The sequence below is a fragment of the Leptonotus elevatus genome, chromosome 3 (genome assembly GCF_054856555.1).
Source record: "Leptonotus elevatus isolate MCC_2025b chromosome 3, RoL_Lele_1.0, whole genome shotgun sequence".
NCBI classification, from domain to species: Eukaryota; Metazoa; Chordata; class Actinopteri; order Syngnathiformes; family Syngnathidae; genus Leptonotus; species Leptonotus elevatus.
In genome coordinates this window covers 22,614,757-22,640,440 of record NC_141241.1, presented here as the reverse complement: position 1 = coordinate 22,640,440, position 25,684 = coordinate 22,614,757, and the positions used below count along the sequence as shown (strand labels likewise).

Genomic DNA, 25,684 nt, shown 5'->3' with positions numbered 1-25,684 from the left:
AGCTGAGATGTGACGTGAACAGAGAAGGATTTTTCTTTTCCCATTGTGTAAGAGAAGAAGGATGTGTGCAGTTCCATTTTCGGCCACATGTGGCAGTAGAGACTCAAAATTCAATTTTCTGCTTTCAGTAGCGTTAACTTAATAACCTTTGAGCAACTGTGTCCAACTCAAGGCCTGGGGGCCAGATTTGAACCGCCACATCGTTTTATGGGGCCCGAAAAACAAATCAAGCATGTCAATATCCACCCAAATTTAAAATCGTCATATGTAATAAATAATAAGGTTGCAAGCATTTTCTTGTCACATTATTACAATAACTTGAACAATAGTTGAACAAACTATTGTGACACTTCTGAGTGAAGCTTTTGGGTTTTCTTTGGGTAAAATTACTGAATGAACAATAATGAGCTCTCTCTCAGTAATAATAAAAAAAGGTTAATTGAAGACTATAAATTGTCATGTGATATGAATGTGAATTGTTTTTTGTTATTACATGCCCTGCGATTGATTGGAAAAACAGACTCTATTTCTGTCTTTACAGCCAAGCTCAAAAGATATCTGTTCCAAATTTCATACCGCCCCAAATCTTGTTGTTGTTTTACCGACCTTGATTTTACTGTTTGATTGTACGGTGTCACTGTGTGCTCGGACAGCGCCCTTATTGACATAAGAGAAAACTGGAAGTCGACCAGCGCGAAGAAGAAAAACAGGGATGGCTGCAGGATTTGTTTCTCTCCCGGGGTTAAAGGGGAGCTAAAGGGATATTTTAGAATATCAATTGAAATGCTGGAGGGGCATAACAGATTTGTGAGAGGGCCAAAAAAAAAGACTTTGGAAGTGCCACTATATATTGTGTTAATTAAAGACAAATAATGCAAAAACTGAAAAACCTTGAGTGAATATGTCCACATCTGTTTCTCATATGTGTGTTGGCTTCAAGTCAGACTCCAGCTGCCGACATACTTCAGTTACAATTCTATTGCACAACATACTGCAAAAATACTTACATAATAAAACATTTTATACGGAACTCCAAAACTTATCCGAAAGCAATAAATTAAGGCTAATTTGTGCATCCAATAACCTTTCACTTACATTTCCAAGCATGCATGTTAACATTTGCAAAGAGGGGAGGAGTCTGTCTACAAACACACATAGGCACGCTCACGCAGTCATTATAAACAAGACACCTTACTGAGGTCCACAGTTCCCCACCGTTTCCTGTTCCCGACCACCATGGCTCCACATAATGTTCTGCTTGCTCTGCTAGTGAGTGCATGCACAGTCCAAGGTAAGCTGCCAATATGATTCATTAACAAACAGACCTAACTAATTAACTCAGAAGTAGGTCACTTTTGTCAGTCACTGTGGTCCATAACTTTTCAATATCCTTCTTGTTTGAATTTGCTGGTGCCATTCATGTTGTATTAAAGAGATTTGTAAGTACGTAACTTTTTGTGACCACAGTCAGTCCTCAGTCAATGTGCTGTGGGACATTACATTGTGTTGTGAGCTGTCAACAGAAAATTATCCAAGTAGACTTAGTCTGATTTTTTTTTCTTCACAAGTAACGTACGTTTGTTCATCTATACCATCAACAGACCAATCCAACCCACTGAATGGCACAAGGTGCATTAATTAGCCTGCGTATCCACTTTTTTTGTGACATATTTGGATGATTGTTTTTTCTTTTTCTCATAAAAAAATATATATCTTGTCTCAATGAATTCTGTGGAACACTGGTCCAGATTGCGCAGTACTTGTGTGCACTGAACTAGTACTTGTTTACAGAATTTTCACGGCTCCAAAAGTTCATGCATAACTCCATCGATCAATACAGATTCGATCTCTAAACTCAAACAATCCAAAAGTTCTATCACATTCTGTCAACTGGTAGATTAAAAAATAATGATAATAATAAAAATAAAATAAAAAATCATAGTGCTCAGTTTTAAGAACAGCAATGGCATTGCAACATGCTTGAGTGAGTTTCTGATATTAGTTATCATATAAAAGGATAAAAATATTACAAACACAATTCAGGACGTAGAGTATAAATAAATAAAAAGCCATTCAGTGATAGATTTTGACCTCTCTAAATGAATCTGTGTGTGTCTAAAAGCTTTGCAAATTTAATGATTCTCATTCTCAAGATTGTGCCAGTGTACTTTTTTGATAAAGCGTGTTAGTGCATGGTCTAGAGATGTTCGATACCACTTTTTTTTAGACCGATACCAGTGTGTGTACGGTACTCAACTCTTGAGCAGTCACCAATACCGATACCAAGAACCAATACCACTCTTTTGATGCATGAAATTTCCCCCCCAAAAACAATGACAGATAATTTTCAAGAAAGACCTGTACAGTATACACCAAAATAAAATTTCATCTTAAAAATTAAAACATTTTATTCTTCAAAATTCTAGTTCGTAAAACGGCTGCAAGAGGGCAGCCGATACTGGTATCGGCCATACAGCTCTGGTATCAGCCACTGTCATGAGTACCGATACCTTAAAATAAGGCTAGTATCGGCACCGATACCTGGTAGTAGTATTCGCCCATCCCTAGAATGTACGTACTACCTACATAACTTGTAAGTAACTGACATTTGTTATTGCTATAGGATATTAGGAATGGTCCTATAGTTTTATGAATGGGGATGTATCAAAGACAAGAGAGATGAGGAGATGCCAACCTCAAAATCTTAAAACCTTAAAATGTCATACTGCAGGTGGGCAATGGTCATTAATTAACAAAAAAATCTTAATCTTGCATGAGAGGAGTGGAATTTGTACTGTTAAAAGCTCTTTCTTTACCACAACGGACCGATACAGAGTCCGCATTACTGCAGACGGTGCACCGATCCGCCTGTCGAGCTCCCGCTCCAACCTACCCTCACTCGTGAACAAGACCCCAAGATACTTGAACTCCTCCACTTGGGGCACGATCTCATCCCCGACCCGGAAAGGGCAATCCACTCTTTTTACGACTGAGGACCATGGTCTCGGATTTGGAGGTGCTGATCTTCATCCCAACCGCTTCACAGTCGGCCGCAAACCGCTCCAGTGAGAGTTGGAGATCATGGCTTGAAGAAGCCAGCAGCACCACATCATCTGCAAAAAGCACAGATGCAATTTTGAGGCCACCAAACCGGACCCCCTCAACGCGTCGGCTGCGCCCAGAAATTCTGTCCATAAAAGTTATGAACAGAATGGGTGACAAAGGACAACCATGGCGGAGTCCAACCCTCAAACAAACAAATTCGACTTACTGCCGGCAATGCGGACCAAACTCTGACATCGGTCGTACAGGGACCGAATTGCCCGTATCAGGGGGCTCTGTACCCTATACTCCCGAAGCACCCCCCACAGGACTACCCGAGGGACACGGTCAAATGCCTTCTCCGAGTCCACAAAGCACATGTGGACTGGTTGGGCGAACTCCCACGCACCGTCGAGGACCCTGCCGAGGGTGTAGAGCTGGTCCACTGTTCCACGGCCGGGAAAAAAACCAAGATTTCGACTTCCTGACTTCCAGCACCCCTGAATAGACCTTACCTGGGAGGCTGAGGAGTGTGATCCCTCTATAGTTGGAACACACCCTACGGTCTCCCTTCTTAAAAAGGGGGACCACCACCCCCGGTCTGCCAATCGAGAGGCACTGTCCCCGATGTCCACGCGCTGTTGTAGAGGCGTGTCAACCACGAAAGCCCCACAACATCCAGACCCCTTAGGAACTCCAGGCGGATCTCATCCACCCCCGGGGCCCTGCCACCGAGTATCTTTCCAACTACCTCAGTGACTTTGACCCCAGAGATAGAGGAGCCCACCCCAGAGTCCCCAGACCCTGCTTCCTCAAAGGAAGGCGTGTCGGTGGAATTGAGGAAGTCTTCAAAGTATTCTCCCCACTGATTCACGACGTCCTGAGTCGAGGTCAGCAGCACCCCATCTCCATTATACACAGTGTTAATGGCGCACTGCTTTTCTCTCCTGAGACGCCGAATGGTGGACCAGAATTTATTTTCCAGAATTTCTCTTGGTCAAAGTTTAAATACTTATATTTCCTACATCTACTGCTCAAAGTTTCTCTGACAACTTTTAGAATCTCTTTATTCATATTTGTTTGTTTCATAGTCTCTATTCAAGGTCCAAATGAGCTCAGACTGTTGAAAAACCTGTTGAGTGACTACACCGCACTGGAGAGACCAGTCGTTAATGAGTCTCATACTCTCAATGTTGATGTCGGCATCTTCCTCAGCCAGATCATGGATGTGGTTTGTCACTTTTTATTATTATTGGAATACACAGTTAACTTCTAAAAAAGAACACCTAGTGTGGACAGAATATAGAGCACGCTGAGAAAATACAAAGTAGTAGCTATTATGATTTTGGTGATATGTTAAATTACAGCTCAGCACAATTAAATATCCGTCTTAAACTGAAGATTTTATAGTAACCACAAATGAAGTAAAACAATATATTTTTTTACTCACAGGATGAGAAGAAGCAGGTGTTGACAACCAATATTTGGCTGCATTTGGTAAGATTTCTAATTCCTAACACTTGCAATAAAAGCGTTGGTTTGTCGATATAAGCATTTTTGGGCAACACATGAGCTCTCACATGAGTCTAAGGAAAATATAAGTGTCTCTCTCTTTTTATTTCAAAACAAATATGTACACAGTTTGAAAAGCAGTATGTTTCAAGTGTCACATGACACTTATAATGTACTTATTTGACAGTGACACAACCTGCATGCAAAAAAACCCCACTTAAATCATGCAGTATAAATCCAGTCAAAATGTGACCTTTTCTGAAGAGTACTTTACTTTCTGCCCCCCACCCACCCTCATTGCAGCCACTACAGGCAGTAGTAAAGCTGTAGGGACAAATTAGGGACAAAAAGCTTTTGGTTTAATTTCCACTAAAAGCCAATTCCTAGAGCTTGTCTAATAATATGGGCTGTGCTTTGCACACATTATTTCCAAATATGGCCTATGTTCCACTCATGTTATTAGTAGTACTGTATTAACCAGTAAAGATATAAATGGAAAGAGCCCATACCACATTATCCTGTTGAATCAATGTATAGTTTTGCTCTGTGAACATTATAATATAACCACGAATAAATATACTATTTTGAACAGTTTCAAGAAACAGAAGGGAAAATAATATATGTGATTTTATGGATGGATACATAACTGCTCTGGCTGGCTAGTCCAATCAAGATGAATAGATCATGATCATACTGACCAATCGCAAAAACGTTTCAACCACTCCCGCAATTTATTTTGGTTTAGCGCTGTTCAAAACAATTTACAGATGACAGGAAAATTCTTCATAAAGCAGACCAAGTCAACCTTATACTGTATGTACTGTATAGATAAGATTTGTTGGATTATCACTGCATTATTGTTAATGCTTTATATAACGTGTTCTGTAAGCACTTTGTGACAACTGTGGCTCTTTGAAAGCACCATATAAATAAAAATGACTTTTTCTCTATCAAATGCACGCACCTGTCATGAGGGTGCGTAAATGGCAGATATAAGAGGATCATAGCCAAGCATGCAGCTAGTATTTTGCCTTACGCAAACAGGAGAATATGGCCCAATGGGCGGATGGATGGATGACATATATTAGCGTTTATGCGATCAGGATGTTTCTTCAGCGATCAGTGAGTTTGATTTTTTTTATTAATTTTTTTACAAATCCTGTGAGCCAGCAGGTTAGGTTAACTGAGTCCGTGAAGCTATGATTCACAATTACTCTTAGCTATGGACCACATAACTACTTCAGAATTCCCCATATCTCTGAGTTAATTTACGCCTACTTTTGACAAAACCTGCTTTCTAGAATGCCATAATGTACTGTATGTAAAGTGTGAAAAATATACTGTATATCCTAATAATTCTCTGCTCCACAGTCCTGGAATGACTATAAACTACAGTGGGATGCATCTGATTATAATGGCTTGGACACTCTACGACTTCCTAATGATGGTCTTTGGAAGCCTGATATTCTACTTTATAACAGGTACAACTGGATGTGAACACAGCATGATAAATATTGGGATAAAGGAGCACTATGACAATTTTACATCTTGTATATTGTATCAATAGTAGTAGTAGTAGTAGTAGTGTTTACGTGTTATGCCCTTAACACACAATGCATACATAATACATTAGATAGCAAGTTTGTGTCCTCAAATGTTTTGTCACCATATGAAATATAAGCTTTAATAAGATAATAAATGAACAAAAATCTCATAGGTTGAGTGTGAGACAAGTGAGCGGTTCATAGAATGGATTGATGAATTAGGGTTATCCTAACTCTATGAGTAAAAAAAACAAAAAAACAACCCGGTTAGGGTATTATACCCAGAACTTGGTAAGCTATATGCTGTACTTACTGAGCTAGCCAGAGTCTGCTAACCTGCTTGCTCCAGTATAGACCACTGGTAAATCAAGATCCACATTAAGCTCCACTCTTCAATGACTCACCACATTATCCTCCGATTGAAGCCATGAGGTGATTCATTCAGGTAAGGAAGCAGTTGCTGCTTCATACGTCATATGTCACATGAAGCTTCCATCCATTGCAAATAGGACCTAGGTGAGGGATCAGACAAAGTACGGCTCATAGACCTTCTGTGATAAATGAAATATTTGGATCTTGATTGCCAGACGAGAGATGGGGATCGTTGACGATTTGTGACAAGCAACACTAATGCAATTCTATGTCACTCACAGTGCAGACAAAACATTTGATTCCACCTTCCATACCAAAATAGTGGTGAAGTCCTCAGGCAACTGTTTGTATATACCTCCAGGTAAGAAAATTTTAAACTCATTCGCTTTTCCTTATCGAGCGTCCAGCCACTGAAATATGGGTCCCATGAGTTATGCACGTTTGTCAATTGCACATGTAGTGAGAAAATCTTCACTTCCTCTTTCCCCCTTTTGAGCAAAAAGCACTGTCCTGTTCTGTCCTGTCCTCTTGCCTCGCCATTTGAATTAATTCCAGCACAAGAAGCTCTCGGTGAGTTCTGTCTGCATTGATGGCTTTCGTTTGAAGCTAATTGCATCTCAACTTTCACTCTCTGAAGGCTATCTCACCAGATTGTTATTTAGTCATCTATTGCTTTTTTATTTATTTATTTTTTATTTAGATGTCTTTACTGCAAAGGCTTTGCACTTGTCTGTCAGTACAAATCCATCCACTGCTCTGTTTGCCCTCATTCTATATCAATTCATTTCATGTAGTGCTACATTAACCTCATGATGAACAATGCAATGGAAGGACTACCAAATTGTCACATTTTTCTTGGATGTCGATTGGAGATTGGTTGGCATTTGCCTCCTGAAGGACTGGCTACATTCACTATATCTTTGTAATTATTTCCTCTCAATACATGAGCACCAAATGAATATGTTCTCTCAATAGTATGTGTCTCCTTTTTTCCCTCTATTCCACTATTAGGGATCTTTAAGAGCACCTGCTATATGGATCTCCGCTGGTTCCCGTTTGACATCCAGAAATGTGAACTCAAGTTTGGCTCCTGGACTTTTGATGGCGCTACTTTAGACTTAACAATGATAGAGGCAGACATCAGTGAATACATTCCTAATGGAGAGTGGGAACTTGTTGGTAAGAACAATTTGATGTTGTGCGTCACTAACATTGATTCTAACACACAAAAGACTTAATAATATGGAAAAGGTTGGAGAGGAAGGCACTGAACTCACATTTGAAAATACTTGAGTGATATGTTGTTCTTACGTCTTGGTATGGTGCAAATCATCCGAATATTCAACTTCAAAGCAGACAACCAAGTCAGTAGTATTAACATTAGAAAGTTGACTTAAGGGAGCACTAGACAGTGAACAACAACCATGGCGGAAAACATAAAACAACGACAAAAGTGTGAATCATGGAAAACCATGGAAACAAATAACTTGGAGCAACACTTTGAAGAAAGAAGCTGAAATAAAGAATACTTGATTTTTTTTCCCCGTGTGCTTGAATCTTTACTAAAAATTCGATTTAGATAACATGTTTTAGAGAGTGTTGTTAACGCGGGTAATTAGATTCCAAAAAGAACAATTTGCCTAATGCCCTGTGCTAGCTGCTAGCATCTCTGCAATCAGAGGTAAACACAATCAGGTCTATGAGGTTATCTGAGTTTTCAACTACAATTAGCGGTGACATTTAATTTGAAAAGCATTGAAACGTTAATCTCAAATGTAAGGAATGACTTGGCAAAAACCTAATGGCGCTGTGACAGCGTTACAGAGCTGTGATCGCTGTCATCGGAACTAAAGTTGGGCCGAAAGAATAGGAACCTTGAGGCGCACTCCAGGAGGAATATTAGAATCTCTGGGAGACCGGAGGGCACAGAGAGTCCCAGAGAAAATTTCTTTGCTGGCGAATCTTTCAGGCAGAAGCCACTTATCGACTGGGTGAGTCAAAAGCCACCAAAGCAGAATGATCCACCGCGACCTGATATCCAGAGTGCATTATTACAACCTTCAAGGGCAAGTTCTGCAAAAACCAGCAACTAACCAGAACCTTGTGTACCAAGGACTGGTCCTTGGTGGTCCAAGCCCTCCAGAAGCTGGCTCTAGGGATGGGGAAAGTCACCTCTCTGGCAGGGACGGAGCCTGAGATGATTGAGTATGTGGTTGAGAGGTTCTGACTTGATATAGTGGTGCTCGCCTGCACACACAGCTTGGCACCCAGTCCTCGTCACCTTGAGAAGAGTTAGACTATACTCTGAAGTTGCACTTAAGCAAATAATAAACATTTGGTACAGGGGTATAGAGAATCACTCATACCTTCCCTCCAACCCCTTGAAAGGCTACTGGCACCAGTGCCTGTGCTCCCAAATTGGACTCAATTATGTTTTGTAATTTTGTTTCATAGCGGTTTCAGGGAAGAAGAATGACCGCTCTTATGTTTGCTGTCCGGACCAACGCTATCCTGATGTCACGTACACCATCGTGATGCGCAGACGGACTCTCTTCTATCTACTCCATCTGATCATCCCCTGTATCCTGATCTCCATTCTGGCCCTTCTTGTCTTCCTGCTGCCTGCTGACTCGGGGGAGAAAATATCACTAGGTAGCGCAAACCTTCATGTCATTAAACTTCTCTGTGCCGGAAAATGATGATTCTTCTAGAACTTAAATTTAAATAGATAACCTTTTTTTTCCTCGTCCTTCAGATGGAAAATAAATAACATCCTAATACTGTAAAAATGTGCTGTATTTGTTATATTATACAGTGTAATGACCTACAAATGAAGGTGGTTACTTGTTACTGTAATGCAGGGTAGTCCATGAAGGGTTCACGCTGGTTTCACTTGACCAGTTATGAAATAAACAAGCGATAGCGCTGAGAAGGAAATATTTGTAATTTGTGATTACAATTTTCCCCCAAAGAGTTTGTAGACAAATTGTGTTTGTTGACATAATGTTTTTACAGATAGAAATAAATTATCAAATTCATTACAAAATGTGCATAGCTTATTAGGCTTCTTTAATGCTTTAGTAATACAATGATGGAACGGAATAAAAACAAATCAAATATATAGTGATGTAGAATGGCGGCGTACGTCCAAATACAGTTTCTATAAGATGTATTAAACTGGAAATTATTTTTGACAAATGAATCTCATAGTTATGTTAGTAACAACCAAATAAATAATATAGAGCTAACTTGTAGGTGGGGTTCCTTTTAATGGTTTCAACTTGTCCAAGACATCTAAAAAAAAATCAATGACCTACAGCGGGAAACAAACGTTTGACGGGTTGCCAAATGGTGAAGATGATTTTCTTGGATGAAAGGAAATACATAATGGAAGGGTGAGGGGAAAGAACGATTTCCAAGCTTTGCCCTTATAATGGAGACAGTATGGGATTGGGGATAAAATCACCATGAGCCTTTAGTTACTTTGTTTGGACACACCTTATCGTTCAATGTGTTTTTATTTTCATGACTATGTGCATTATAGATTCTCACTGAAAAGCATTAAAACTATGAATGAACATGTGGAGTTATCCTTTACAAAAAAGAAGGTGAAATAAGTGGAAACATGTTTTATACTCTATATTCTTAAACTAGACTAAAGACTCATTTGTTCTTAAATGACAGGTAAAGTCACGTCATCAAAAGAAGATGGTTCTGCGTGTTTGTGTGTAAATGCAAAGACCGTGTCGTTTGGTTTTTGAAGCGCTAATTGAGATTTGCTATTTTCAGGAATCACAGTCCTGCTCTCCCTTGTAGTCTTCTTGCTGCTAGTTGCAGAACTTATTCCAGCCACTTCAGACTCAGTGCCTCTAATAGGTAAGGTAAAGACAAACGTCTGCTACAGTATATACAATGAATAGCTTGACATAATAGCAGCATGATATCCTGCTTGATACAAACGTTGCTTTAAAAATTGAAAATGAAGCGCAATTTGTTTGTGCCATAAATTTTAGCCCCATGACATGGATTAGGAAAATTGGTGTACTGGATGGCTGAATGAATTGCTAATGTTTTATTCTACTATGTCATCACTTTTCTAGCTCAGTACTTTGTCGTCACTTTGGCCATTGTTGCGCTCTCTGTGATGGTCACGGTTGTGGTCTTAAAAGTTCACCATCATGACCCCAATGGAGCCAGGATGCCAAAGTGGGTGAGTGGCCATTTCATTATGTTCTATACCAGAAACTCATCCTCAACATTTATTCTTTTTCAGCCAAATATTTACAGCACATTGTACTTAAATGCCAATCCTGTAACTTTATTTGACAGAAATAATATGTAGATATGTCGTAGCTCCTAGAAACTTTAGGCAATACTACACATTGAGACACATTTTTCTAAGATCCAGAGGTTTTCAATTAACCCAGAGTAGAAAAAGTGTTATATGACCTGCAATGTGGACATTTTTGTTGATACAGTCATGGAAAAAAAACATAGACCACCCATACATTTATTTTTTAAACGCCTGCTACAACTGAAGATACATTTGTTTGGACAAATATGACGACAACAAAAATAGCTAATATAAGAATTTGATTTAAGAACTAATATGTAGCTATTTTACATGGATTTCTTGGTAATAATAAAAAATCACTGTTGATGTATTTTTTGATCATACTAAAGAAATGTTACCTTGTATTTTTTTCTATTAGATTAATATATTTTTGGGAGAAATCAGTAAACAACTAATCTAAAAATGCTCCTTTTTCATTCACAAGATGAAACCCCCACCCAACCCCCACTCCATTGATGTGACATCAGCGGAAAATGCTTAACTTAAAATTGTTTATAGTGTCTGAAAACAGCGATCCATTGTCAACAAAATGTATGTGGACATCTCTACATATGTCCACTTTGCGTGTATTCAGACCAGAAAAGTCCTTTGGTCCGCTGATTTGGTTTGGACATTTTTTTACTTTTTTTTGGTGCGGTTCATATTCACATGTGCTTTTTGCAAGAGGTTTAAAGTGGATCAAACAGCACACCAAGCAGTCCATTTACTTTTTTTCCACCCTTATAAGAGGATGGGGAAAAGAGCCGCATACTTTCAGTTTCTCTCATCCTGAAACTGTTTTTCTTTAGGAATAATAATAAATTAGATTTATAAAGAGCCTCTTCAGCCATGTGGGTCCTCTTACATCAACTTTTGAAGCATCACTTTTCAAACTCCTCATATTCAAGCCTCAACATGCACAGCAACCCGGAATTGATTGCTCTTTTGACAACATTATTTGATGTGAAGTTTGAGATTACTGAATAAGCTGCCGAGTCATTTAATGGTATCCTGCATTAGGTAATTTAGGATTGCATTGCATATGAATAATGTTAATGAGTCATATCTCTCTTCATTGTTTCATCCCAAAGATCCGCGTGGTCCTCTTTGATTGGTGTGCCTGGTTTCTGTTCATGAAGCGTCCAGGTGAGGACAAAACACAGAACAGTCTGACCAGCATGGACCTCAAAGCCCGAATGGAAAGCGTCCACCCGGCCTCAACTGATTCTGGGGTGGTTGGGCGAGCTGGTGAGGGTGAGGTTCTCCTCACCAAAGGTCTGAGCTCCACAGTCGGCAGTGAACCAGAGCTCGTCAAGATCCTAAATGAAGTGCGTTACATTGGCAAGCGCTTCCGTGACCAGCAGCATGGAGAGGCCACACGCAGTGATTGGAAATTTGCTGCTGCTGTCATCGATCGTTTTTGTTTTGTGATTTTCTTGCTATTCATTATCCTGAGCACATTTGTGATTCTTATGTCAGCACCAAACATTAATGAGGCTATTTCCAACGATGTGGTCTCTTGAAAACTTGGTCCCCAAATTTATGGCACAGTGAAAGCAAAAATTGAAATGCGTGGTCTGGTATATATGAGACTCATGTAAGACAATGTTGCATGTGAAAGTAACCCTTATACTGCTGTGGCTAGCATTTGAATGTGAAGTGCCTTGCAAAAGTATTCACTCTCAGTTATTTACCCTTTCTGTTACATTACAACCTTAAATTCAAACGATTTCTAGATCTGAACTTTGTGAACTGTGATGATCTGCACAAAAACCATATAGCATGTAACAAGTATTCATTAAATAAACTTGATGAGCAGGATCAATTCCCCCATTTTGTCCATCCATCCATTCGTTGATATTCAAAATGTCAGATTTGATCTATGAGTGAAATTTTACAAATTACCAGAGAATTACAAGATTGGTGTACTTTGAATTTTGAATTTTGAATTAACACAAAGGTACCTTTTGAATCATAACTTCCTTATCTCATTCAGTCCTTATATCATTCTGATCTCCTGAAGTCAGACAACAACTTTGTCGTCTACTTCTAGGCAGGATTGTAGTAGTAGTAGCAGATGATCTGCTTCACAGTGGAATGATGAAGCTCAATTTTTTATGGCTTTCCCCAGACGGATGTGCTGTCACTGCCCACTTCCTGAGGTCCCCTGAGATTTCTCTCTCAGCATGACTGACCTGTATGGGTTCACCTGGTTAAGACTAAAGTGACGTGGTTTTGTCTCTGTTTCAGTCAGTGATGCACAATTTCTTCGCTAAAGCTCTCATTTCATTGGTCCATTTCAGGGGTTAGTTAAGCTAACAATTTGTCCTACCTGATCCTACTTGACTGCTTGTTTTAGGCAATGCAGCTCAGGGTTCAATTACTTTTGCACCTACATGAATTGACCAAAAACTCAATTTTATTTAGTTTTGTTTACACAATTGATTTAAAAAAAACAATGCATTGAAATGCTAAAGCTACACCTGTTATTTCATCTAAAATGTTATGGTTCAGATTGAACAACAAAATCAGGTTGAAATAATTGGAAAGTCCATTGCTCAAGAGGTTCAAAAACATTTGAGCAGCACTATATATATATATATATAGTTGTTTTTATTTACATTTATATTTATTTCTTTTTATTGAATGTTCAAATTAGATTTTTTTTATATCCGTTTTTATTTTTACTTTTAGTCATTTATTTACATTTATTGATTTATTTTGAATTTTGGGAGTTTTGGTCCTCCATACTCAGGCGCCTGTGTCTATGTACATGATGGTCAGGAAAATCCAGTTCATCCTTGCACTTGCACTAAATAATTTTTCAACTCAACCGCCTTTCCTGCCCTCGCCATGCAAAAGCACTCATCATTTGACTCAATGCCAGTGCAATCAACTTCGTCACTGAGTTCCTTCTGTATTGATTGCCTTTTTCAAAAGCAATTAGCTTCTCAACTGTTTTCCGCATAAACCTTCACTGGATACCATTATCTCACCGGGTCATTTAGTCATAGATTGTCATTTCAAATCTTTTGGCAGCCATTACACTTGTATGTAATTACAAAGTAATTCCCTGCTGTGTTTGTCATTTATCTATTTTAATTAATTTTTCTGTTTCAATTTATTCTATCCTTGATGCAGCGCCATGTCAACCTCGTGATTAACAATTCATAGAAAAACCTTGTTCACTGTCATACTCCCACATACTGAATATGGATTGGAGATTGGATGCCGCTTGCCTCTTGAATAATTACTAACTACTTTCACATTATTATTATTATTATTATTATTATTATTATTATTATTATTATTAGGCACTAGGCACAGTAGGTAGGTAGGTAGTACAGTGGGTAAGTAGGTACTGTCATACTTGCTAACTCTCCCGATTCAGGCGAGAGACTCGTGAATTTCAACCCTATCTCCCACGTGGCTCCTGATTTGTCATTTCTCCTACTAATCTCCCAATTTTAAAGCAAAATAAACAGTTTACATTGTGGGGAATACTTGACACATTGCCTGCCAACACGATGCCTTGGAACACTTATTTTGAAGTTATGATGACTTGTCTTGCAGCATGTGTGTCGGTCATTCATACTCCTGTCACAAACTATTGCGACTACCAATGTCAACAACATAACTTTGTCCTGAAATCACGTTCAATCGGCAATTAAGGGTGCTAAAAAAAAAAAAAAACTTAATTACACTGATATTGTATGATGATGGTTGCCAGCGTTTAGGGCAGCTAACAGCGTTAGCGCACTAACAGTTCTAGCGGCTACAGCGAGAGCCATCGGATTACCTTTCAAAGGCAATTTAATCGACGGAAATGACTGCACACTTTGATGTTGACGGCCAGACACAGTTGCTGATCCTACTGTTCACTTTAACAAACCAGGCTTACGTAAATGTGCTGTTGTAGTCGGCAACATCGCAACTGTGGCAACTTTATTTTAACAAATAAAATAAAAAATAGAAAATTGATTTATAAAGCACTTTCAACCAACCATTGCTGCATACAATGTGCTGTATATGGAATAAAGGTGGTTAAAACAAAATAACACAAAATTAATTAATAAATATAAGTTGGTATAAGTAAGTAAAAATAATAAATTCTTGGTTCAATTAATTATTAAATGAATGATTGTTAATTATTAAATTAATAATCAATTGACTCATTAATTGAAGGAGACTGTTAATGTAATATTTAAACTAATTTTGAGACACTATTTTTGATCATTTTATGAAAATGAAGGTTGCACCCTTTTAAATTTTGTGAGCTCTTTGTTCAGCTTAAAGGTTAATATAAATTGATAAAACACACACAGTAACAAACAGGTTTTGATCTTGTGCACTTTTATTTTTTAATCTATTTGGGGAAAATCTGCTTGGAACTTAAAAGAAGCACAACTTTAACTACTGTGATAGGAAATATAAACAAGAACTAAAATGGTAAAATAATCAAAGAAAAAACAAACAAACAAGAAAAGAGAAACTGTCTTAAATGAGGTGAATCAACTTCCTAATCAGTTGAACATGTGACCCAACATTTAACCTAATTGCTTAACCCAATTGGAGGCATAAATTTGTACAATATGGTTAATGTTTGCAAAGTTGCACTTACAGGTGGTCTCAGTTTGGCCCAAGAAGCGGAGGCAGGTTCCTGGATCGGAAGTCCGGCCCAGCCCGTTCATTGAAGAAGAGATGAAGAGAGAGAGTGTTCATCAGGATAAGCAGAGGAGCCTCACGGCCTGGGAGTAGACCTGCCAGCGGAAGAGGGGGCTTTTTGGTTTCGGCTCCAGAGAGTGTCTTCTGTATCCATAATTGTTCTTTCACCAAGCAAAAATTGTTGTTGTTTTTTAAATCTTCATCCAAATACCCGATTATTCAATAAAATTTTCAGTAGGATATCTGAACACAAAAATACAGATAGCTGCAGCACACGATACGAGTTCCTACTGGTTATCGAGAATTTCATGAGTTTCCCAAACACTCGGTCCATTTTCCGGCCAGTGGCGCATACCAAGGTTGCCAAGTATGTACTTGTTAACCTTGAATACTTGACCTTGGCAACTTAGATTTTATTTCTGTCTATTCAGAATTTTATGGTCTTGTTTTAACATTGATGTTCCATGGGTTTTCAGTTTACTGGAGTTTACTATTTGATTGTATCTTTTAATATTCATCATTCATTATTAATATTTATTATTCTATGCAAAGAAAACAGATTGCGATAGGTACCAATGCACTGTGGGTTAAATATTATTGATTGCCATCACATTTAAATCACAGAAATTTCATCAATCTATTCTATGTATATGGCCACTTAACAATGAAGTTGACTTGAACTTGAAGACTATGGTTGACAGTGAATATCTGTTTTCCATTTAGTATGTTGACTTGAAGATGATGTAGACTCCATATGCATGCTGCTCTTGCACAGTATGCACAAGTCTATTGTACAACTTGCAAAATATCCCCACATCCCCCAATTTCTAGCATCTATTATTCAGTGTAGTAGGTGTGCCATGTGACGTTTATAACCTGGGAGGAGTCATTCTACAAACACACATAGAGTGACATGCTCACACCGCCATTATAAGCAAGCCACCCAACTGAGGTCCACACTTGTCCAACAATTCCTGTTCCAGACCACCATGGCTCCATATGAAGTTCTGCTTGTTCGGCTTGTGAGTGCATGCACCGTCCAAGGTAAGCTGCCAGTCCGATTATTTAACTAATTGTCATAACTGATTTGCTAAGTAGGCATCTTTTGTAGTCACTTCTTGAAGTCACTAGTGCGTTCCTCTTTCACTGTCCTTGTTTAGAATTCTACGATGACGTACTAGGGCCACATATAAATATTTGTATTTTTTGAGGGGGTGTAATATTTCCAGAGAAAAAAACTCAAAAATGTATGAGAAATAAACTCACAGATTCGTGACATTATAAAGTGGAAGACCTGCGAGAGAAAAAAACTAATTTACATTTACGAGAACTAAAATCAGAAACTTGCAAGACGTAGCATAGGTTGGTTATGTTTCGATGTGAATGTGATCATATTAATTCTATATTCCACAGTCCTGGATTAACTATAAACTACAGTGGGACGCATCTAAGTATGATGGGATTGACTCTCTACAATTTTCTAATGATCGCCTTTGGAAGCCAAATGTTGTACTTTATAACAGGTACTGTCTAGTATTGACAGATCTGCTGTTAAATGTAATACACATCATGACAAAAGTTATTTCTCCTATTGAAATTAAGACCATTTTATCCCAAGACCTTTGAGGTGTACTACGAACATAATGATTTTGAAATCAAAGTGCAGGAAAGCAGAGCGAAAGTGGAGTGAAGTTCATTTGGACCTGTACAGAAAATGTCTCTGGAACGTTAACAAAGTTAAATACTTTTCTGAAATCATTAGTAATAACCTCACACGCACTCTGTTTGCCGTGGTTGACAAACTCACAAATCTCCTAAATCAAACAGCGCCAGAACTCCACTCAACAGATAAAAGCAATGAACTTGTCTGCTACTTTAAGGAAAAAGTGCAATCCGTCAGGTCAAACATGGTCACAAACCAGCAAAAGGACAAAACGATGCAGCACTTAAAACCACCCAGGAACAATTCAATTATCATGACTACGTTTGATTCAGTGGATCAAAATACTGTAACAGATTTGGTTGAGCAGTTGAAAAATTCCACAAGCTGTCTTGACTCAATAACGTCTGGCTTTTTTCAAAACTATTGTGAAATCTGTTCAAACTGATTTGCAGCAAATAATCAACTTCAATCAGATGAGCTTCCCACTCTAAAAAAGGATTCATGGCGTTAGTAGGTAAGGCTTAAAATCAAGGGCTTTCTATGCATAAAAAAATGTTAGTTTGTTGCATGAACACGTTATAATCAGTTGATAACTTATTTCAATAAGTTGGTCTTCATTAAAACAAAGAAAGCAGTCTTAACTTAATAATATATTGATTCTGAACAGACATTCTTACCCTGACTTAACTCAAAAGTGTATTTAAGTTAAGGCATCTTAAAAATCTAAGAACCATCCTTTAAAAGCTGAGTACAAGACGGACGGACATGCCTGGACAGCAGGACAAACCTTTTTTTTTTTTTATTGATAAACATGAAGACGGGAAATGTGACTTTTGTAATGAGATGGAATCAGTAAAATTGAAATGTAAAATATATGAGAATGAGAGGAGTACTTTAAACAGAGCCATAATAAATTCAAGAGTGGTGTTTTATAGCAGATGAAATGCAGCAGCGGTGTCCAAACTTGGTCCTCGAGGGCCGGAGTCTTGCAGGTTTTGGATGTTTCTCTTCTGCAACACACCTGAAGTTTATCAGCAAGTTCTGCATAAGCCTGATAACGATCCTGTTCATTTGAAACAGCTGCGTCGGAGCAGGGAAACATCCTGCAGGATTTCGCCCCTCGAGGACTGAGTTTGAACGCCGATAGCTGATTTGAACTCAAAAGCATTGTAAGTGAAGACATGCTACATGGAGACTTTGCTGTCTGGCCAGATATAAAAAAAAAACTCCAACAAATATTGAATTAATTAAAGGGATGAATTTTAACTCATTTTTATGAACTATTATGAAATCAGCCATATTTCTATATTAGTTTAAAAACAAATTCCACTTTTATGTTAACAAGAGTATGAAAATGTATATTTATTTATATAATATTTTATTGTACATTTTATTGTACATTTAGATATGAAATTTGCAATTAATTGTAAGTTAACTATTGAAGTCATGCGATTAATTACAGTTAAATAATTTAATCGCCTGAGATCCCGAGTTTGTACTAAAGTAATCTTGTGGGAGTTACACAGCGGCTGAGTTGAAATAACTTAAAAAGATGCATGCAAATTGTTACCTCAATTTTTCAAGTTGAGTCAACTTTTCAGTTTTTAGAGCGTAAATCCCTCATTAAAAAAAGAAGAAAAAAAAAGAAGAAGAAAAAAAGAACGCTGGATGTCTCCTTGTTAGCAAATTATAGACCTTTCTCAAACCTTCCCTTCTTAACCAAAATTATCCCCCCCAAAAATTTTTTTATTCAACTCAATTCTTGATAAATTCCAGTCAGGTTTCCGACCTCATCACAGTACAGAAACAGGTAAGGTATCGATGCTCGTCTTAATGGACCTCAGTGCAGCATTTGATACAATTGACCTACTGTTGAACAAGTAATTTGGGTGTGGTTAAATGGAACAGTCCTAAAATGGTTCAGGTCCAGTGGCGATTGCTCTAAGACTGCAAGGGAAGCTCAACTTCCCCTAAATGCCCCTCCCCCTGAAAAAAATATGCACTGCTGTGTGTACAATTCATGATGCGCTAGAATGCCTTAATCTTTTACAAATAACTGACACGACTTACTTCTCATTTATCCCTGTGCTGCCACGGCACTTTTATTTGTTTTCACTGTCGGAACGCTGCTTCGTAGGGTTGTTTGTTGCACTGCGCGAAACACGGACGGTCATTGGATAAATGCTGGGCTTTTTCTCGTCCATCAGACATGCAACGTCTCTGGGGCTTTAGATATTCGGCTATTGCGTTATGATTGGATGGTCTGTCTGATGCATCAACAGTGAGTTTCCCCTCATTCGAATGATCTATTTTTAGTTAATATGGCATCAATGGAACAGTCTGTCCTCCATAATTGTAATGGCACCGCTCTTGTAAAAGTCAAACTTATTTGAAATAGTCGTCAGTACAGTGGTACCTCGGAGTTTGAACATAATTCGTTCCTGCGAAGTGTTCAAAGTCCGAATTGTTCAACCTCCGAAACATTTTTTCCCATAGGAAATAATGTAAATGCAATTATTCCGTTCCCAAGCTCCAAAAACAGAACATTTATATTTTAATTTCTACTTATGTTTTTTACATTTATACACTGTATAGTATTTAAACAATAAAAAATACCTTACCTTTTTTGTTGTGGTGTGATGGCATCAGTGGATGATAAATGCTATGTTAATGCTAGCTTTAGTTCAGTGCTGAGTTTGTGTATTTGTGTGTGTATTTTACATTGGGCATATTGTTAGACTACTAAGCGGTCCTTGCGTGCGTTGTTTAACGTCAGGCAGGTTGTTAAACAGCCAAGGGGTGTCCTCGTGCCAGTCACGGTAGTTACAACTGTGCGATAATCTCCTTCCTAATTCCACTGTGGTTTGTAGCACTGTATGTTTTTCTTTGCTGCCACTGGCACTGTTGTCTTTCTTTGGGCCCATGGCAAAGAAAATTGTCATGGAAAAATCGAAATGCACTCGCGAGTATGGAGCACCTCCGGGAGTATTTACGATTTGACTGGAAATGAGCAGTGCATCGTCTCAACTACCGCAACATGAGCATTCGGCATTGCTGGCAAACTCGGAAAATGAATTCAAACTCCGAGGCCTTTTTTACTCCGATTTTTTGGTTGAAGTCCGAATTGTACGAGTTCCGAGACGTTCAAACAAACCGAGGTTCCACTGTATATACTTTACCTACTATCAGTGACCCCATTTAAACCCAGAAGGCACAACAATTAAAAATATCATTCTGGAGAAGGTAACAAATAAATGAATAGGTCTTAAAAATATGATGATCCTCCTCAGTGATGTCAGTTTTTTTCAAGTATTTAATTAATAAACAACAATGGTGATATAAATGAAGCAGCAACCAGCAATAACGTTCTTCTATGTCGTCCGCAGCGCTATAGAAAGATTTCATACCACCTACGATGCCAAAGTTTATGTTGCCTCCTCAGGCTCCTGTCTTTATCAACCTCAAGGTAAGGAAGATTTCAGGCTGCATCTTTGCGCTCGGACAAAGTATCTTTCAACTCATTCGCCTTTTCTTTTTGAGCCTCGAGCGACTGAAACGTGGGTCCTTTGCATGAGGTCAGTTTTGAAGCGTTTGCATGTAGTAACAGAAGATAGACTACTGATCCGCTCTGCCGTCGCCATGCAAAAGCACTTTCCTGCTTTGCCTCATCATTTGAATCAATGCCAGTGCAATTAACTCACTGAACTCCTTCTGCATTTTCAAAAGCAAATAGCTTCTCAAGTCAAACCTTCACTGGATAACATTATCTCATCAAATCATCTATAATAGTCATTTAGTCATAGATTGTCATTTTACATCTTTTGGCAGCCTTCACACTTGTATGTAATTACGAAGTAATTCACTGCTCTGTTTGTCATTTATCTTTCTATGTATTTTTCTATTTCAATTTATTCCATGCTTGATGCAACACCACGTTAACCTCAGAAAGACATTGTTGTTTTTAACTCATTCACTCCCAGCCATTTTCACTGATGCAACCCCCTTTGCTCCCGGCTGTTTTACTGGATTTTGACTGATTTTGCAAGGCCCACATAATACTGTGTTCTATTGCTATAAAAACATGGAACCTACCATAAGAAAGATTAGTCTCTCTTCTTTCATCGCAAAAAAAAGTTCACATTTCAATCTGCTTCTGTTTTGCAGCAATTAGCATTAGAATATAGCTAAGTTTCATCATCATTCACAAATCAGTTTAAAACACTAGGGAAACAACATTTTTTGCAACATGGCCCTGGGTGATCTATTATACTCTGCTGCCACCTGCTGGCCGTTCTTTGCAATAATTACCATTGCTTTAAGCGTCTTCTTCAGGTCAGTGTCTCACTGTAACGAATTGATTGTAGAATTTACAAGAAATAACTGGCAAAAAAAACAACAATACAGTATGTCGTGGTAAAATCCATCTGTCCATTTTCTTAACCGCTTATGTTGTAATGTTGCCTGTTTATTGGAGAAAAGTAATGTGAAGACGATGCAGACTGCCCTCGCACTAAAATATTGCTCACCAATTCGCTGAATTCTTGTCCTTGCTCCGGTGACAATATAGGGTCCGCTATTTGCTTCTCCTCTAGAGAGTACCCGCCAAAATCTTTACAGTATTTACATGTAATCCACATTTTTTCATGCCAAAACATAAACCTGGTTTACATGGAGCCATGTATTCCGATTAGAATGAATCAAAACAGCCAAACGGAAGGAAAATGCTCCATGGAATAAACACCTCAATTGGAATGAAAAGGCTGAATCCGAATGGAATTTCATTCGGAATCACACGGGTGGTATACAGTATTCCTATTGTCAATTCGATTCCGAACGAGCATCATGTATACACTTCAATCTGAATGGCGAGGCTTGAGTACGGCATGCGCATGCTCTGTCTTGATGTAAATGCGTCATGATATCGTTGTATGGAGGTAAATTTGGTGCAAAACTAACTTGTGCAAAAAATGTGTACCTGTAGAAAAAAGTCTAAATTTGTATCTGTAAAAGTCGTGATTTGTATCTGTAAAAAAAATGTGTGCCTGTAAAAAAATTTTTTGTGTCTGTAAAATAAATGTGTACCTGTAAAAAAAAAATTTGTGTCTGTAAAATAAATTTGTACCTGTAAAAAAAAAATTTGTGTCTGTAAAATAAATTTGTACCTGTAAAAAAAAAATTTGTGTCTGTAAAATAAATTTGTACCTGTAAAAAAAAAATGTGTATGTGTAAAACAAATTTGTATCTGTAAAAACAAATTTGTACCTGTAAAAGTCATGATTTGTATCTGTACAAAAAAAAATTTGTACCTGTACAAAAACTATAAATTTGTATCTGTAAAAGTTGTGATTTGTACCTGTAGAAATGACAACTTGTAGTCAAAGAAGTCGCCACTAGGAGTCACAAGTGGGTTTTTTGCTGCTGTTCTGTGACGTGAGTTTTGCCCCATTTGTTGCGGTACAAATGGAGCAAAACTAATTTGTACTTGTAGAGCGCCTGATTTGTACTTGTAAAGAAGGGGGCGGGCTCTGGTGTAATGAAGGGTTGTTTTGACCAATCAAGTGAGAAGGATTTGAGCGGATTGGAGCGCAACCTCATTGGTTTAGCGAACGACGGTGGCGGGACTCGCGGAAGGATACAAGCAGGACACATCGTCGCCAACCAACATACATATTAAGAATACTTCTTAATATGTATGTTGAGGAAGAATACTTCAGTATTCTTAATATGTATGTTGAGGAAGAATACTTCAGTATTCTTAATATGTATGTTGAGGAAGAATACTTCAGTCGACTGAAGTATTCTTCATAGTCCATGTCCATGTAAACAAGTGACCAGAGATCTTCATTCATAATGATTTTAATCGGAATGATTAAAAAGTGTCCATGTAAACCCGGCTAGTTGTTGCTGTAAATTATTAATTATTAATTTGACCGCTATATATACAGCAAACTACTGTACTTTACTTCTACCCATAATGCACTTTGTGTCACCCATAATGCATACAGTTAAATACCGTAAAATTTAAAAACAAGATCATTGTTCAATCCTCTTTCCCTGTCCAGTGAACTCTTAACCGTGGTAGAGAGACTGAACAGGCATGTCCTCTTTTCGTTGCTTTCGCACAAACTTTATTTTAGCTTTTTCCACCAAAGTACAGTGCGCTCTGGAGCCAGCTCCACCGCTCTCATTCACTCCCTGGACCAACACCGCCCCCCTGTGCCAAAATACGGCACTGCAACACTCTATCCCCATAATGCTACTCTTTATGGGGCCATAATGCTGTATTTTTTTTTACTGTAGGTTTTACAGAAATTTGCTACAATGATGCATCAAAACCTTCTTTATGCTCTAGCATTAAAAATCATTTTTTTTAATTTATGTATAAATACATTTTTGGGATCATTCTTATACGTTTTTGGGAGCAAATGAGTTAAGTGTCTCATTTCAAGTTTGAATTAACTTTCTTTATCCTATTGCAGATGAATATATTTTGTCATTACTACATTTTCCCCCTTCTTCTACATTTATTTCTCCGTCAGCAATCTTAAAGAGCACCTGCTATAGCGATCTCCGGTGGTTCCTTTTCGACAGCCAAAAATGTGACCTCAAGTTTGGCTCCAGGACTTATTCGGGCTTGTCTTGACAGAGACACACCTCAGTGAATATGTTCCTAATGGAGAGTGTGACCTTGTTGGTAAGAATAATTTGATATTGTGTGTCACAAACACAGATTTACATAAAACAAAAATGTTTATGGTGTGGGAGAGAGCAGAGGGGAAGACATGGAGCTCAGATTTAAATTTCCTGTGTAAGGTTAGTGTCAGTCAACAATGAAAAATTATCCAACGAGCTCACAATATGACCATATTTGTGCTCATGTGTGTGCTATGCAACCAATTTTACAAGAGTAGACTCAGTTATATTTCATTTTGTGTCACAGGGGTCACAGGAAAGAAGAAGAATCGGACTTATGAGTGCTTTCCAGAGCCCTATATCGATGTCACGTACACCATAGTGATGCGCAGACGGACTCTCTTCTACGTAGTCAGTCTGATCATCCCCTGTATCCTGATCTCCATTCTGGCCCTTCTTGTTTTCCTGCTGCCTGCTGACTCGGGGGAGAAGATATCACTGGGTACAGCAAATCGCTTTCATTACATTCAAATTCTCGGCACATGAAAATGAATATTCCTCTGGAGTTTAAATTTGCATTATTAAACTTTTCTTCATTCAGATGGAAAATCTATCCTTATGAATATTAGATTTATTTATGATACTATGCAGTGTAATGATTAAGTTGGTTACTTGCCCACATCGGGATCATGCAGAGCTTTATTGACGCATGTTTGACCAATTTTGGAAATAAGCAAGAGATGATGCTCAGTATATTCGTCTAATAGTCGTAAAGATTCTGTAATTTTTGTTTGTTGCTCTAGTGCTTTTTCTAAAAATACATATTACAAAAAATTAGAGAGGCTTATCAGACAACTATACAGCTTTAGTAATATTATGATGCAATTTTTTTTTATTTGACCTGGAAGTTTTTGTGACTTAAAAAAGTCAAAAGATATTGGAAGCACAATTTTACATAACATGGGATAGGCTCCTGTTTTCCATGTGACGGATGGCTGAATGAGCAATTTTTTAATAATTTTTTTTACACTGTCTTCACCTTTCTAGCTTAGTACTTTGTCATCACTATGGCCATTGTTACGCTCTCTGTGATTGTCACGGTTGTGGTCTTAAAATGTCACCATCATGACACAAGCATGGACCTCAAAGCCAGAATGGAAAGTGTTGGACAGGCTGGTGAGGGTGAGGTTCTCCACTCCACAGCCGGAGGTGAACCAGAGCTCGTCAAGATCCAAGATGAAGTGCGTTACATTGCCAAGCGCTTCCGTGACCAGCACCAGGGAGAGGTCACAGGCAGTGATTGGAAATTTGCTGCTGCTGTAATCGATCGTCTTTGTTTCGTGATTATCTAGCTATTCATTATCCTGTGCACATTTATGGTTTTTAAGTCAGCACCAAACTGAGGTCACGTTCTAGTGTCTATGCGACTTATATCAGCAAATATCAGGGCTGGGAGAGTTACTTTAAAAATGGATTCGGATATTTACTAGTTATACCTAAAAAAAATAAAAATTTAGTTAGCGATGTAAACGAAATACCATAAAATTAAAGTATATTGTAACTTGATTAATTTTAATTACTTTTGGATTCCTCCATTACAAAATACTGTATGAAAAAATCATAATAATAATAAGAAAAGTCTATACAGTGTTTATTTATGCTTCTCTGGTCGTTTCTGTATTATGGATGTTTAATATGCCTTTTTTTTTTATGTGGGAGAAAGCCTTAGTACACCAAATTCAAACCCAAAGCATTAGAACTGTGAGGCAAACATACTAACCACTTGTGCAGCACACTGCAGAGTTGTTTAGTTAGATGGATGGATGGATGATTGGAGGGATGGATGATTGGAGGGATGGATGATTGGATGGATGGATGGGATTAGTTCGCCGCACACTGAATAACACTGCCAAAGGGACA

At 38.2% G+C, this 25,684-nt stretch overlaps 1 protein-coding gene and 1 pseudogene across 1 annotated transcript; both read left to right on the top strand.

Moving 5' to 3' along the window:
- Positions 1-1,132: 1,132 nt before the first annotated feature.
- Positions 1,133-12,624, top strand: LOC147177454 (neuronal acetylcholine receptor subunit alpha-7-like). The gene is made up of 10 exons (XM_086071120.1): positions 1,133-1,291; positions 4,134-4,273; positions 4,495-4,539; positions 5,926-6,035; positions 6,752-6,831; positions 7,482-7,649; positions 8,925-9,122; positions 10,260-10,346; positions 10,571-10,680; positions 11,895-12,624. Exons 1-10 carry the CDS (start codon positions 1,237-1,239, stop codon positions 12,324-12,326), a joined length of 1,425 nt encoding a protein of 474 aa, XP_085927246.1. The 5' UTR covers positions 1,133-1,236; the 3' UTR covers positions 12,327-12,624.
- Positions 12,625-16,457: 3,833 nt separating this feature from the next.
- On the top strand, positions 16,458-25,087 carry LOC147177453 (neuronal acetylcholine receptor subunit alpha-7-like; annotated as a pseudogene).
- The last annotated feature ends 597 nt before the right edge of the window (positions 25,088-25,684 follow it).